Source organism: Corvus brachyrhynchos, unplaced genomic scaffold (genome assembly GCF_000691975.1).
Source record: "Corvus brachyrhynchos isolate BGI_N302 unplaced genomic scaffold, ASM69197v1 scaffold142, whole genome shotgun sequence".
NCBI classification, from domain to species: Eukaryota; Metazoa; Chordata; class Aves; order Passeriformes; family Corvidae; genus Corvus; species Corvus brachyrhynchos.
Window position 1 is genome coordinate 4,237,539 of NW_008237226.1, and position 17,054 is coordinate 4,254,592.

The window sequence follows — 17,054 nt, forward strand, 5'->3', positions numbered from 1 at the left end:
CGCGTGCTCCTGCCAGGGCCAAATTGTCCCAGTGCTCCATCCAGTCACCTGGGCTCTAGGAACAACTTTGCCTGCAGCTTGGCAGGTGGAGGGGAGCTGAGCACAGATGGTGAGTTCTGCAATAAAATCCATGATACTTCTCAAACCTGTCATTTTGACTTAATGCTTTCCCTGTTTCAACTGAAAGGAAGGTTACTGTGGATGATCCTTGCTTCTCTTTGCCAGCTGTATGCACTGCTCACCAACCCTCTGAGCAGACACTGACTGAACATACCTTCCACAAGGACCAAGTCAGTCTTTGCTGGAACTTTTATCTGTAGCTCAAAGAAATGCACACATAGAAACACATTCCCTGACAGCTGCAGAGCTGAGCTCCATTTGCTTCATTTCCCAACATTTCTTTCTTCCGTGTACCCCCCATCTGAACTATGACTTTTGGCTTTAAAAATGAAATCTTTTACTTATCCTTTGGAGCAATGGGCATGCAGACAACACACGACTCTTGAGGACTGTAATCACTTCTGATGTAATAAGTTAAAGAAGTAAGAAAACCCTTGGCAAAGAATAAAGGACTGGTGTGACAAGTACTTTGATACACATCACATTAATTTAAGAATTTATGTGCCAAAGTTATTATAAGGAGTTTAAGCACAACAGTGCGTTGAGATAAATTATGTTAAATTCATATTATTCAAAGGGAAAAAAGAATCAGTCTTTGCTTTGCATGAGCTAACAAATGCAGCCTGTTTCAGCTGGGGCTAAGTGATGCAATGGAAGTATTTTCCTACTATAAAGAAACTGTTTTTCTAAGGTCGGACCAAGAAAAAGAGATGACCCTTTTACTGATAAGAATTGGATTGGTACAAATAAAATATGACAAATGCAACCAACACCTTGGTGTACATTAGTCTTAACTGAGAAAATTGCAAAAATAGTAAGTTTTATATATTGTTTATTCTTACAGAAACAAGTAAAATAAAACAGCAAGATGATACAGAAGCAAATCTTCCACCTGCTTACTGCTTGATAACTGATTGTTTTCTTTACTATAATTTATAAATCTGTACTGTAATATATAAAGACTGATACCTATAATTTATAAAGACTGATATTTTTACTATAAGGGTGGTGAGGCACTGGAACAGGTTGCCCAGAGATGTTGTAGACTCCTTGTTCCTGGGAGTGTTCAAGACCATGTTGGATGGGGCTCTGAGTAGCCTGGTCTAAGAGAAGGTGTCCGTGCTCACGGCAGGGCTGTTGGAACTAGATGATCTTTAAGGTCCCTTCCAACCAAACCATTCCATGATTCTACAGTTTTATGACTGCTAACTTTGAGATAAAAACATGTGTAGGGAGTTTGTTTTCTGCTGAAGACAAAAGTTTTATTGTAAGTTCTTTGAGGCAGAGGCTCTGTTCTGTCGTGTCTTGTACAATAAGCAGCACAGTCAAACCCAGGAAAGGACTATTGCAGCACCTTCACACTCTGAAGCAGAGTTAAAAGTCATGAGCTTTTCAGTCTGAAGGTGTGCAGGTGACTGAGCTAGTGGGTTTTAACTCATGAGCAGCACAGGCTGAGACGAAACAGCAGGTCCTTTCTAGTGCAGCCCCGTTACTGTTGCACCGGTTGGTGTGCCTGTCTCCTGAGCAAAGGAATAAACAAATGCTCCTCTTTTTGAGAGTCTGGAAGCAGATAGCACTGTCCTGCACAAGTTGGTGGCTATAGCAAGGGGAAGTGTGAAAAAATTATCAGGAAAAAATTACCAGCCCTCGAAGTCAGGTAACCACCTGAGAAAGCAGCTCCTTTTGTGCTTCTGGAAGGATGTCCTAGAATGAACTTTTTTTTGGCAGAATGCAATGTAGAAAAGAAACTCAACCTGCAAGCAAAGAGGCTGCTTCTGGCCATGTGTTTGCATTGCATTGATGGACACAGAAGATGAGAAAGGTTCTTTACAGATCTGCAGGACAGTACCCAAGAAGAAAGATCTCCATTTTTGCTAGTTCTCCTTCCTCATAAAAACACCCTGCAATGACCTTAAATTGTGGCCTAACTACTCAGGGGCTAGAGGGGTCAATAGAAATACAGCCAGTCATATTCTTCTCACTTGCAAATCTTGCAGAGAGTTATGGAACTCTTGTAAACACCACAGCTGCAGTATGCAACATAAGCACTTCAAAAGGATTCTGGAACATTTCCCAGAGGAGAAATAAAACAATTTACTCTCCTTTTACAAGAAAGAGCTAGAAACGGTGTCTGTGATGTTTTGCAGGATATATTGGCATACTGTAAACACAGTTAATGTTCCAGTCCTGCCGAAGGAGTCCCAAAGGTCCATCTGCCTATGCAGGACCCTGCAATTGCACAATAATGTAATTGGCATAGTGCTCTCCTCAGCTAATCTCATCAGCAGCCTCTCATCATATGTGCTTGTCATTTCTCTCTTAAGGCTCTCCTTGGTTATTGGTTAATAGTTTATGGACAGCAAACTGCACCATTAATTACCATCTTTACTCATCAGGGCAATTCAAGACAAAACTCTTCAACTACATAAACCCCAGAAGTTCACTTTCAATAGTAACAAAATGTAATATGAAATAAACCTGCTAATTGTTTGAGGAGGTTGTCCTAGTAATTCAGCCAGAGCAAAAGGCCTGACTCTGTTTTGGCATAGTAAAGTCGTACAGATTCCCATGCGTGCTCATTTCTGCGGTGCTTTCCTTGGTAAAGGAACTCAGGTTGGCAGGTTGGGAGGTCTGTGTTTTACACCAGTCCTTGTCAACCCCAGAGAGCCTGCCCTATGGAAAGCAAGTGTGGGAAAGCCCCTCAGCATGCATAATGAAATGTGTCTTCTCCAGTGCTCTCTGTCCATTGAAATGCCCCCGACTGACATTTCAAATAAATTGCTGAGAAAAGGCCAGTCAAGGTTATCGATTTTAAACCAAGCCAGCTATATGAGCCTTCACTACAGCTGTGCACTTTGTTTAAAGGGAAATAAACGTATTTGACCTTACCATTCTAGTTCCTCTTCACCTCTGGGAAACCTCACCAGTGCATGGCAGCAAAGGACCCCCCTCCAAGAGGTTCCTGCTTGCCATGGAGGCCAGACATGATTTATTCAAATTCAGCTTGAAGGCAATACAGTATATTCTCAAACATTCTAAACTTAGCATTTTAAAGGAGTATCTTCAAGTTTGATTAGTGCTCTGACATTAAACATTGTGTTTTGGTTTTTTTTTTTCTGATTATTAGAACACTGTTCTATGAAAATATTCTTAAATTCCGAGTATCCATATGTTACACAAACAAGCAATAAAAGGATGTTCCAAAGCAGGACAGTGCTAAGTATTGCAGCTGTAAATCACTATCAGAACATCACACCATTATACAATGTATCTGGAATGAGTCATCCATTAAGCTGTGTTCTAGTCAGAAACCTGGCATACTGGGGCTTGGAAGAAGATTAATGCTTTAATATACTTTTAAACAATTTACAGAACGAAATGTACAGAGCTGCTCAGAGGGCTCCTAGGTTTTGTGTTACAAGAAAGCAAAATATGATATTAAACAATAGAGGATATTCTTAACAGCATGTGTGTCCATGTCTATGCTATAGCAAAGCAGCCAGCCCAGATTTACACATTCAGGACAGTAATTAATACAGCTACATCTGCACATACTTGAGTCCTGGCTGCTGTAGCAGTAGTTCTCCCTGGACTGCAGCTTTGAGCTCTGCAGAGCCCGAGGGGTTATTGTGGCACATCTGGCACTGCCTCAGTGTGCAGAAGCCACTGGCTCCTCACCTGCAGGATGCACCATGGCAAGTGTGATGCAGGGTGTGAGGCAAAGCAAAACAGCCTCATCATTCCCAAGGGGTTTTATCAGCCTGGTTTCTGAGTGGTGTTGCCACTTGCCAGAGGGAAGCGGCTTTTCAGGGAGTCATTGTAGATGTGAGCCTGAGTGATGGAGGAGAGCAAAGAGGGAGAGAAAACAAGGGTTTCGTAAAAAATAACACAAAATGGTGTGACCTGCTCTTCATTTGGACAGGATCTGCTGCCACCTTCTCACCGTGGAGGGAGGTAATTGCCGATAAAAATCCCGCTATTCCAGGCACTGGTCCTCCACCATCACACCAGGAGGAAGAGCCATCAGGCACAGGAGGATAGGACAAGGCAGAGGTTACTCAAGTCTATATCCAGGCATAGCCAGGGTAGTTTAAGTTTACATGAAATATATCTAACTGCCATGTGTACCTACCTTATGTTTGAGGTGCAAGATCTAGACCTCCAAAAGGATTTCCTGGGAACTAGGTACACATATAGCTTTGATGACGTGGATATATCCACTCCACGATTCAGTTAAATGCTCCAAGAGTTTTCTAATGATATGACCGGGATTTGAGATACTAAATATAGACACCCAATCTGTCTCTCCAGTAATCAAAAGATAACAAGAGAGGTGATGGAGATTATAGTAAAAATTATCTCATCCTAAAGGATATATCTTAAATAAGCCAGATGTATAGCACCCTGAATGTAACTTTGTCTATCTTTAGCATGGGATGACTAGGTCAGCTGTATGTGTCTGCAAAACAGGTGTGCAAATGTAAGACGTGTCTGACCTTAAATGTTTATGAGTGTTTTAATTCTCCAGATGTACTCAGATGCTGTTCCAGTGTCTTTCCCAGGGTAACCTGCTGCTAGGTAGAGCTACCAGCCCTTCAAAGGATGTTGGGCCAAGGGGACGCCAGAGAATTCTGAAGTCAGTCGGTTGGGCGTATGCAAGCATAAGCTCAGAGGTGAAATGGTGAGCAAAGGAGCTCAGTTATCCAAACAACTGGCCTATTATTGGCCAATAGCTCATTCTGCCAACTAAATTTAAAGGTCATGTACATAACTAACCCAAGCCTCTTGATTTTTAACTCCTGCTGGAAGTCATTACTGTTTCTTCTTCCATACCCTTATTTCACATGTTTGGCTGTCATCTGTAAAGGCACTTTGATATTCTTTCATTTTTTTTCTCTTCTGATTCAGGCTACTTCTAGTCTTAGATACTTTCAAGAAGCACAGGGTAGCAGGATCATGGCTGAAAATGGGCAATACCTCTGGTCTGCACAGCAGTCATTGAAGGGCATGTCTGATTTCATAGTATAGGTGTGCAGCATGATGTAGCCTCTGGAGAGGAATGGGCACTCTGCATTTAATTCACCTGGCCTGATTTAGCCACCTGCTTTAGAGTGAGGTAAGTGGTCTCTTGGACTGAGACGCAGTTGCCTCCACAGGAAGCACTGCCATTTAATCAGACAAATCCCAGTGAGGAAAATATCTGTGGCAGCATGGTATCAGGGAGAATACCGTGGTTTGGAAATATTATGGTACTGTCCTTCTGAGGGTAATTCCTTTACAAAGAATTCATGTTTTGAAAAATTTTGAAAAATCTTTTGGGCAATTCATACTCAAATTTCTCGCATTTCAGTTAGACCCTTTCAAAGATACGGCAAGGAAAACTTGGACAGACACCTTGGGAAAATGATGGGAATTACTGCTCTGCTTCATGCCATTTAGACACTCAGAGGTCTGTCTTAAATGAATCCAGGTATTCTTTAAGCCTGAAAATTTGTGAGAATTTATTGAATATGTCTGGTTCTGAATTCACACCCTGCCTTACTCTGCACTAATCTCACTGAACTTGGTAGGAGGGGAAAGACTTGATCTTTCCTAGGATGGAGGAAGAGATTCTGATTTACATCTGTATTACCACAGTGTTTGCTAGTGCAACCCAGTGATTTCAGTGAGAGTGAAACTGGCACAGCACAGTCCTGGTGCTGGTCATGAGCCATGAGCTTACTGTTGGCAAAAACTTCATTTGCAAATGATTCACCGGCATAAAACAAATTCCGACTCTGAAAGGTGAACACGTGTTTCTGAATCAAAGTGACAGTCAGTCCTTGCCTCCATGGAAGGTCACACAGCTCTCTGCTCACAGGCATAGGACTCTGTCAGTGATTCCACACTGGTTGTGCCTGGGTGCCAGAGCTGGACAGTAGGATATCCTATGCCTGTGCATCCTGTACAGTACTGCTCCATTTTCCTCACCCCTGCAGCTTAGAAGGACTGGACAGGTCTGGTAAGGGAGAGTCTAGACAGAAAATACTGTTAGGCAAAGAATTACACCCTGAGAAGTGTGATTCTGCTGATACGAGAGGAGTGCAATGGCAGCACTGTCCTCTCCTTATATCAGTTTTCCTTTATGGATGGGGGCATAGACAGATAGAGTAGGAATTTCCTTTCCCTGTCACCTCCTGTGGTCACCCCTCCGTACACACATGAACATCAGGAACTGTGCTTGCTTGCACCTCACAGGCTCAGCCACCCCAACTGTGAACCTCAGAAATGTGATATGGTGCTTTGTTCAATTCAGAAATTCTTCTTAGAGGGGACAACTTCTCTCAAACTCTCAATATTAGTGCCAAATCTTCATGTTCTCACTCTCATTCTATTGATTTCACAATTGCCCAGGCTCTGTGTCACCTCTTTGTGGCTAAATTGGCTGCTGAGGCTCCTACAACTAATCTAATGGAAGCGGGATGGAGGAGGAGATGTACTAAGATAAAAGATTTCAGAGATGCTTTGAGAGCCACAGGAAAGTTCTGGAAATAGTCACATTAAAAAAAAAGTCCAATTATTTAAGAAAAATGGCACCTCTTGAAGCTCTACCCCAAGTATAATACGTGAAACCACTCAGAAGATCGAAGTGTCCCTTTCCTTTGTGGATTTCCACCTTTGCTGTTTCCACCTTTGCTGCTCTATGAGGGGGACTGCTGAGGCAACTAAGGAAGATAAGTCACATGGAGCAGTAGTTTTGCCATTTATCTTCACTGGTATTATCTATGACCACCACGTTTGATAAAAATATGTTTTAAACCCCCCAGGCTCTGCCAGGCTAGATCAGCAGGAGCTGAAAGCAAGAAGAGACGAGAAGGTAGCATTGGTAAAAAAATTGTCTCTCTATTCCTTTAGGAACATGGGGAATACCAATACTGGAACCCCTGGAACCCCATAAATCACAGTAACAGTGCTTTATGCACTCCTCATCTGCCCACACAGCTCAATGTTTTATTTCTCCTGTTTTGCTGTAACTGTGACAGGGAGGAAAACCTAACACAATTGGGCAGTCACAGTTTTCACTTGAATTTTTAATGGAGACATTATTTGTAGTGTTCTAGTGTCCATGAGAAAGCTAGGTTTTTTAATATTGCTACTACCATGGCCTTGCTTTAAAAATTTTAATGTTAGCGGGCACCAGCCTTTGTGCTCTCTTGCTCTAACTAGTAATGCTGAATGGGAAGGGTCTTACTGGTTAGAAGGCTTGCTTGTTCCAGGAGGTGGGTTTTGGGCAGTTCAGATAACAAAGTGCCCCTTGTTCATCATCCCACCTCATACCCACAGCGTCAGCAACCTTAGTGAAACGCTTGCAAAGGGAAAGGGACTGCGTGCTCCTGCCAGAGACACAGAGTGCACGTTGCACCATCAGCTAGAGTGGTAAAATAGCTCAAGATCTTTAAAATATATCTACATCTACACAAGGAGGGAAAAACAGCCTCCATCCTCTCACCCCCGTGTTCAAGAGCTAAGTTAGTTACAGATGCTGCCAGGAGGAAAAGAAATCACTCTGTGTGTAATTAAACAGGGATTGCTTTGGGTTCTTCCTTACCAGCTCTGCTACTGAACCCATCCATATAAGAGGGTGTACAGATTGTTTATACAGTAAGGCCTAAAGGAGCTGTGTGGAAATGAGATGGGACTTGACAGTGAGATTGGAGTGTTCCTGAATAGATGCTGTGTCCTTACTCTCTGACATAACATGGCCAAGCATGAGACCCCACACAGGGCTCCTAGGAACTACAAGTGGAGGACTGGCCCTTGCCATGGCCTCTATAAAACTGCAATTGAAATATAAACTTCCACACCATACAATGACAGAAGCAAGGGTGAAATTACTACATAAAATGTGAAGAGGCTACAGAAGAACCCGCAGAAAGAAGAGAACAGATATCTCTAGTAGAACAGGAAAGTGAACAAAATACAGTAAAATCTCTAAAAGCTTTTGTGGAAGAGGTTCTAATTACTGAGACATTACAAATTGGTGACCAAACTTAGCCTCCCCTAAAAGCATATTTATATTGGTGCTCATGGAGCTGATGAATTTGCTCAGTTTCTCATTGGCAGAGCTGCCCCTTCAGGCATTAACTGTAGCTTCCCTTTACCCCCATCAATACTGAGTATTAAAATTACTAGTCTTGTGGAATACAGAAAATGAAAAAACCAGATCTGATGAGTAAGATTATATTGAGGGATTTGGCAGCAAGAGTTTTATTTATATTTCTGGAGGTTTTCATGGAAAACATGAAATGCTGTCCACAGATCACCCTTCTACTGTGGGTCAGTCTCATTTAGGAAGGTGATGGATGATATGTCTTCCTATAAACACTGTTCCAGTAAGAGCATAATTTCTAATTCAGATACAATCAAAATTTTCAGTATATGTAAATAAGTGTTTATTCACGTGTCCTGTTTATTTTTGTTTAAATATCTTTGAACCTCGTCCATTGCTTCTTCATTTCTTGTATGGCCACCTGGACTAGGATCTTTCTTTTCCATGATTTCAGATCCAGATAAATCCAACAGAAAGAGAGAGAGAAAGAGAGAGAGAAAATTGTATAACCAGAAAACATGAAGTAAATAAGCAAATTAAGATTATCATAAAAGCGGCTTGACTTACCATTTTACATGAGCAGAATGATCATCAAAGGATTTAACTCTTAGCAGCAGTGTGAGTAAGGATGTGATACAGACTCTCCTCATGTAAATGATGCTTTGGATTGTCTCACATCGTTTCTCCCTGGGTCACAGGGAGAATGGGGGTGTCTTGGTGTTAGGAAAGAATTTCCTCTCTTGATCCTCCTGACTTTTCTCCTTGTTATTTAACAGATCATTCTTTCTTCCTTCAAAATTATGTGGATTTGTTGATATCCTCATAAATTATGCATCACTGGAAGTATTTTCCCATGGCATTTCATAATTAAAATCAATTGTGAAACTTTAGGTAGGAAAAAAAAAGGCAGGAACTATTGGGGTGGAAACACATTTATTATTTTTCAGAATAAATACCACCAACTTCATCTCTGTATATGGCTGTTACCTGAGTGGTATCTGTGATTGCTTGAAATTCAATCTACACACTTCAATATTTCTGTATGTGCTAAAGGTGACAGCCATATATACATGAGCCTGTGAAGCTCCAAAGATGCACATGTGGAAAGTGGATAAATGCAGCGAACTACCAGAAGTCAGAAGCAGTAATCTTCAAATGGACTTATTAAAACAGAGGGTGCAGTAGGAGTAGAAAAAACCCAAGCTGTAAAACTGTCATTTGCTCTGTTAATACGCATCAGCATAAAAATGTTATGGGAATTTTTTGTATATTTTTTTAACATTTTAAACATAAATCCCTAAAGTCTTCATATACTCACATAGAGATTTTCTGTACTTTCATCATGTGTTAAAAATGTGCTCCTGTCTGTTCATTTTCTTTTCCCAATCACAAACTTGTAAGTTTATTATGTTACTAAGGTAGCAGGGTACACTTTCTAGTAACGTTGGGAGACTTTGAACAGATTAACAGGTCACCTCACCTCCTTTTTATTCTTTTTTGGTTTTTTGGAAGGGACGTCTAGAACGTGAGGCAGCGAGTGTACTCTCGTGCCATACTTGATGGTGGAACAAAAATGAAAGACGCAAGATGTTTTGGCCTTGTTCGTCTTCTATAGACAGCCTTTCACTGCTGTGTCAAAGAGCAAATCTGGTTTGGAAGAAGAAATTACAAAACAGAGGCTTTGCTCATCAAAACATCTGCTTAGCCAATAGCTGGAGCCAGTTTTGTTAACAGGACATCAGCTGGGTCATTTCCATGACTATACTGAGCATTTAGGCTCCTCTTCATTTTCTGACCAGAGGCCTGAGAGCTATGCGCAGTACATGAACCTCTGTACCACTTTGGGCTCCATGGCCTCCAAAGGTAACCACCAGTGTCATTTTTATACTCTGTGCCATAGCATTAGAGGTTGGGGTTTTCATCAGGTGATGCTCAGTGGGCTGGTACCTGTTCTGTGGCTACATGGCTCTATGGGAGCCCCTGAGAGCTTTGTCATTGGTGTCAAGATTTCACTTCAAATAAAGATCAGGCCAAAAGGCACTAGATACAGTTTTTTAAAGAAATCTTATAACACAAGACTCCTTCCCATGTCCTCAAATTTTAGTTTAAACCATTTCAGATAGTTTATTTGTGCTGTCAGAAAGAATCATTCTTAACCCTGAGGTAATGATTTTACTTCAATTTAGGTGCCTGATACCATCTGCCAGATTTTTATCTTCAAATATCAAGTGAATTTTCATTGCATCTCTTGCACAGGCTATGTACGTATTATGCTATGCAATGAGGAGAAACAAAATGTGTGATTTTAAAATTATTCTTCTGCTCTCCTATTTTTTAATCTCCAGATGGTCCCTGAGGCTGGTGATGTCTTCTTTAGGCTATATATTTTCTGCTTTAATTAACTTAATCAGTACACATTTGAGAGACACACATGTGATCAGATAATATCAGGTGCTAATATTTAATTGCTTTCATGAAATTAGAAGCAGATAAATGGTTGAATCATAATTGAACGATCTTATTAGGCTACAAGGTGATCAGTGTTAAAATGAAACTTGAGATTACCACGTTTGCATTAATTTCACATTGGTTGGGGCTGCTGTTAGGACTGAGCACAATGTGATTGCTGGGTTAGGGAGCAAGATCAGAGCTGGATGAGATCTGCCGTACATATTTATCAGCTGAGGCAATGGCACAATTTGTATCACTCCATAAGAGCAGTGAAGGAAACTAATTCTTTGATTTACCACCTCCCAAGTTAAAAAATGCAGCAAATAGACCTTTTTGTGTGTTACACTGAAATAAGCTGTCTCTCTCTCCACCCTGTCCCTCCCCAGTGTGTGTGCTTGTGAAGAAGGACAGGCATCTACCACCTCAGGGGCTTTGCTGGGAATCATCAGGTGCTTGTGGCCCGGAGCAGTGGAGGTCTGACGCATAGTTGTATGGATGGGCTGGCTGGAACGAGTCTGGGGCTTGTACAAGATTCAAAGAGTTTTATTGCTTGGTAACAGAACTGAGCAAGGTTGAGTGAAATTCTCAGAATCTGCACCCTCTGTGTGTGTTTTCCCAGATAGCTATCATTAGCTGCTGAATGGGAATTCTTGTTTCATTGGCCATAGTAATTTTACTTGGGTGTTAAGATGGAGAGAAGTCATGCAGTACTTACAGGATCCCTTTTTACAAGGCCCGGGTTAGGGACAACAGCAATGAGGTGGGCAATTGTAAACATGGAGTTCAGCACATAGGAAAAAAACAAATTCTTATGCAGTGTTATCCTTTGACAGCTGAGGCTCCTGAAAAATATACAACACATGTTGTAAATTAGTGTTTTTCTTCTGATGTCACTTTAACAAGCTCTTTCTGGCAACAGTCTCTCAAGAATGTCTTTTGGCAAGGCATAATTGGAAAATACATGCCTTGCATTGCAGCCATAACCTCTGAAAAATTTTTGGGTTTGTTTTTACACCTGTTTAGCACCACATGCTTTTTAAACCATGCTGTAAAGACCTATCCAGCTACATTCTTAGCTCTTGATGCCTTTCTTTATTTCATGGTAATTGAGATATTTAGTGGTGAAGCAGAACCCTGAGAATTATTGGATGCGCATGATACAAGTAATGAATATCAGGAATACAGCTTTCTTTATAAGTAACTGTTCCCTGGAGACTCAATTTCTCAAATACTCAGATGAAAATTATTTTCTACTTCAGGATTAGTAGTGAGACAGGATGGGAATTTGGGCAGGAATCTCCTTAAATTACAGGGGGATTTGGGTTGGTATCCTGCATATTTCTAACTCCAGCTGAGATTCTAAAGCAGCGGAGGTTGTTTTCCTGCTCAAAAGGAGAAGAAATCTCTTGAAATGACTGGTTTTGGGGAGGGTAGGATTTATGCTATTGTGGGTGGCAGTTTCACAAGAGAAGTTTTCAGAATTCTTGTGAAACCAAATCACGACTACAGTTTCTGACCCAAACCATCTTCCCCATTTCTAATTCATGCCCAAATCCTCATGTCACCTCCTCATACATCTCTGAGGCAGAGAAAAAAGCCCCTGCAGCACTCCATGCCCTGGAGCATAGCAACAGGCTGACAGAAGGTGTCTGCAGAAAGGGCCTCATGGAGCTGTTAGATAATGCTGTGATGTCCAGTGATCACTGAGAGCAAGAAGGCAAAACTGCTAGGTAAAGAACAGCCAAGAAATACTGCCGTCTTGGTGGGGTAAGCTCAGCACTAGGAGTCTTTTGCAGTCTGGAATGGAGCACAGGCTGTGGCTTTCTGTTCCTCTGCATGTGGAGGCCATTGCAGAATGCATTGTCTTCAATAAGAGAGAGCTAATCTAGCCAGTTGAATCCTTTTCTGCTTATTTTGCTTGCTTGCTTGCTTGACTTATTTCCCTTCTTTAGCTCTTTGGTCAACTGCCATTTATTCTTTGTTTTCTTACACCTACTTTCCGAGTCATTGCACAGAATTCTTCCTTTAGCTTGAGCTCATCTTTCTGATTATGGTTATCACCATCCAGCAATGCTTATCACTTCTTTTCACCTTCTTATTTATCAAGGCACCTTCTTTGGTTCAGGGTGTCCTTGAGATGCAGATCCTGGTGTCTAGGAATGAGAGTATCTCCGTACACTTGCCCTGAACTTATAGTCTTCTTTTAGCATCAGCTATTGGCAAATATTGAGCACCAGATACAGGGCTGGGTTCATGAACTTCCAGTTTGATTCACTGTAGGACAGGGTATTGGAGAAAATGGACCATTCTTTGGAGCTATTTTTGCTACACTATGTACCTGTGCTTACCCCACCTCTATTTGTCCCCATCACAAATCTAGTCTGACATTCCTTTTCTGCTCCTAAGCTCTGGTGATATTTATTCAGTCCTGAGTCTTCCTTTCTCCCCATGCTCCATCACAATACTTTGCCTATGCTACTTAACCCCACTGTTCTTGGGACACTATGACATCCTTATCACTCTCTGTCTTTCTTTTGCAGCCCTGGGAACAGGACTGGTGTGACATCAATGCTGTTCCCAAGAAATAAAAATTTCTGTATTACCAGGAACAGTCTCTTCAGCTCCTGGCCAAAGAAGTGCAGACACTTTTCTTTTCAGCTGCCTTTCTATGTGGTTTCTGGTACAGAGAGTCTTTAGTGATGATCTCAGCCAGGTACATGTCTCTCAACTCCCATTCCTGTCCTCTCTAATAGCTCTGCTTGACTTTTGGCAGTCTTATTAATCTATAAAATTGGACTGTCCCTCACTGCATGTTGCCTTTTTCTGCTGTCCAGCCTCCTTTATCTGCCTGCCTTCCCCTCTTAGTTTTACTCTCTCCTCCTTTTCCCTCAGTGTTCCCCATCTTTTTTCCTTGATTCCAGATTTCATGTTAAAGATCCACCTGTACCATTCAGCATGTATTTCCATACCCTCACTCTCTAATTTGACCTTCATTTTCTCATTTTTGAGTACTGAGAATACTGAATTTCACCCCTAGCCACTTCTTTTCCTCTCCTACCCTGTTGTTTAGTTTTCAAATTATTTTCATGCTTTGTGCCATGTTCTCCCTTGCACCTGAGGAACCACCCCCCCCCAAAATTTCACAAATTATCCTTCCATCCATTACCCTTCAACTCCTTTTAAAAGCCTTGGCAGCAATTAGACTGCAGGTGCATTCATAACACACCATCTATTATTTTGGCAAATCTAGATTTGTTGTACTCCCCATCTGGATTTATGCAAATGTCTTTGTTTTAATAATTCAATTGGAGTGATTTGGAGCTAGGAGTACCTCTTTTCTTTTGTGTTTTATTAAATAAGATAATGGGGTCTCAGTCTGCAATTATAGGAATACTGAAATAATGTGACGATGCATGTAGCTGTTAGACACTCTACTCTGTGAATACTTTCTCCTGTTATGAGTTTGCAGTGCTTAGTGATGCTCACCACTACTGATTTATTATTCCATTCTGAATGTACTGCAGCATCTGTGATGCCAGATCATTATGGATCCTGATACCCAAAACTGAACTGAAAATAAATCTCTGCTAGCAAAAACTTATATGTGGGAAACTGCAATCCCTCCAAGCTGCCTCTAAAGTCAAAGGCTATTATACAGTCCTGAAATCATCTCTTGCTATGTGATAGACTGTCTGACTGACAGCTTCCCTTCAGCTGAAGGTCAAATAATCTATTGCTGTCATAGCGAGATGATAGAAAACAAGTGAAGGTAACATGAGCCCTGCTCCCACACAGCTTCATTCTCACTTTCCTATGATTGTAGTTTGGTTTCCTCTTTTTCCTCCCATTATGAAGCACTTTGGTTTAATTCCTTTCTCTCTTCTCCCTGTAACCTTTGTGTCATGGCTTAGTCATGGAAGGGGAAGGAGAAGTGGAGGAGGAAAGAGAGGAAGAGGTGTGTTACTGTCTGGAAGGCTGCTGCAAAGACCAGTCTTTCAGTGCGGCCTAGGACCACTCAAGATCATGCGCTGTCCGTGACTCAGAGCTCAGAGTGAGTCAGACAGGCTGACCCTGACTCGCTTGCTGCAAGGAGTCACCTTTCTGATCCATTTAGCATACATAATTTGACCAGATCCCGTCTTTACTGTCCCAAAGAACTCAAACCAGGGTATGGGGTTCAAAATCAGATTAAATTGTGCTCTTTCAAGTCTTCTCAAAGCTTTACTGTGGCTATGGTTTTGTACTGTTTATCTACTTAGATGGGAAGGGAATTCATCAGTCCATTGGGCAGAGTTTCTAGCTGTCTCTGCATCTGATTAAGATGTGTTATCACAAGAACTCATCAAATTGCCTCTTTGGAAATTACCAGAATTCACGTCCTGTATTTTGGATCCACCTATTTGGAGTTTGCAATCTTACTTGCAAACTATTTGGAGTTTGCAATCTATAATCTATGAAAAGTCCAACCATTTTGTTTTCCTGTGTTTCCTAGTCTTATTCTTGGTGGTGGTGATGTTGGGTGCTTGATCTTTTACTACTCTTCCCGTTTGACAGTTGAGGCAGAGGCATCTAACTGAGAGCAGACAGGTTCACTAAAGAACAAGACTGAAATTCTCTAGTGAAGTTGCCATACATTAGCTGTAGTGCTTTCAATGAATATCAGTTTAGTCTCCCTTAAAATTCTGATACAGCACATCACTGTTTTTCCTTTTAATGAGGGTAATAGGCCGCACACTAATGCCAAATTCATTCTTAGGGCAGAGTCCTGTAAGCACCTACTCAGATTAATAGCTCAATCCTTCAGTCTCAGATGCAAGTAGCCTTGTTCTTCAGGAGCTGGGAGCTCTCAGCCACTGCCCCATACAGTCACTGTGCCTGGCAGGCTCTGGACATGCTCTTCAAGGAACATAAGGCAATAGGTAAATGAAAGGCCTTACTGCATCCCTAGTTGCATCATTTCCCCATGGGCTGCGCTTTCACACCAGTCCTGACAACATAATAACATGGTCTTGGTTACACACCACTGGGAGAGGTCCCAATAGTGAGAGGAGCCTGTGCTCAGACTTCTTTATCAGGATTATATAAAAAGACACTCAGAAGAGGGGCTTCTCACTGCCATGATGCCTTTCAAGATTTTCTTTGGTTGAGATGCCTCAGGGAAAGAAGAGAGAGTGTAAGAAACACTTACTTGAAATAGAAGAAAATTGCCAAGGAAATCAACAGGGATGTAATAGACAAAGCATGGCCAACGATTGCCATATAATAAAGTATGAACGCCATCTGCAATTTAACAAAAAGAAAAGGCAAGCATGAGCAATTTGCAGGCACTTGGTTTGTTTTCTCATTAAGGAACAACCTACAAAAGCAACCTCCTATTTATATTTTTTTCTTTCATTCTTTTTCTATATATTTTGAATATCAGCAATCTCTTAAATAGCATGACTCATGGTCTAAAGATAAAGTGTTTCTTACATATGTAGATCTGTTCCTGATGTACTGAAGTAACTGGTGATATCCCTGCTCACACCATGTCACTAACATTCCCAAGCTCTAGGAGAGTGCAGCAGACTTAATACATTCAGATTTTCGGTCCACCCATGACAAGTTTTCACATATATGCAAAAAATTGTTAAATAATAATAATAATTTAATAAAAAAATATTCAATAAAATAGGTTACTGCAGGATTAGCGGAAAACTTTTATGGGTTGAAAGCAGCTTAAGCAACAAGGATCGAAAGCTTAATGGTCACTTTTGGAGATGAGTCAGTAGTTAACTGCCTTCAGGACTTGTATTAGGGCTCAGGTTTTTTCAGTGTATTCATCAATTCATGATGCAGAGAAACTTCTAAATTTCCAGGTGATACTTAGGTCTTCCAGACAATAGTGAGGCACTTACAGAGATCCTCATTTAACTGAGAGGACAAGAAGATGCCGTATGAGCTTTAATACAAAAAAAAGTGGGCTGATAGACCTAGGACAAGTGATCTAAATCTTGTCTGCACAATGCTTAACTTAGAACTGGAAACCAAACTCAGGACCGGGATCTTGGAGTCATCCAGGCCGGTTCTCTGAATCATTGGCTCACCGTGTAATGATAGCAAAAAAGCCAGCAAAATGCTGATTATGACCAAAAAAGGCACTGAGGGTAGAACATCAACATATGTTTGAAATTTACACCACAAGCCTTAAATGCACATGTGCTTCTGGTCTCCATACCCTATGGGCATAGCAGAGCAAGGAAAGGTGCAAAGAAGGCAACTAAAAGAGGTGAGGCTGGGTTTCTGTGGGTGAAAAAGCTGGGATTCTCCTCTTTGGAGAGGAGAAATCAGAGGGGGCTTATGACCAAGGTCTTCAGAGTCATGGGAGCAGCAGATGTGGTGAGCATTATCAACT

At 41.3% G+C, this 17,054-nt stretch overlaps 1 protein-coding gene across 1 annotated transcript in view; it reads right to left on the minus strand.

Annotated features, from left to right (window-relative positions):
- CALCR (calcitonin receptor) overlaps positions 1-17,054 on the minus strand; it is a 79,090-nt gene that overhangs the window by 37,497 nt on the left and 24,539 nt on the right. Inside the window, exons 5-6 of the mRNA XM_008629906.2 lie at positions 15,849-15,940; positions 11,376-11,502 (exon numbers count right to left, since the gene is read on the minus strand). Coding sequence (XP_008628128.2) covers positions 11,376-11,502; positions 15,849-15,940 — 219 coding nt within the window. The remainder of the gene's footprint in view (positions 1-11,375; positions 11,503-15,848; positions 15,941-17,054) is intronic.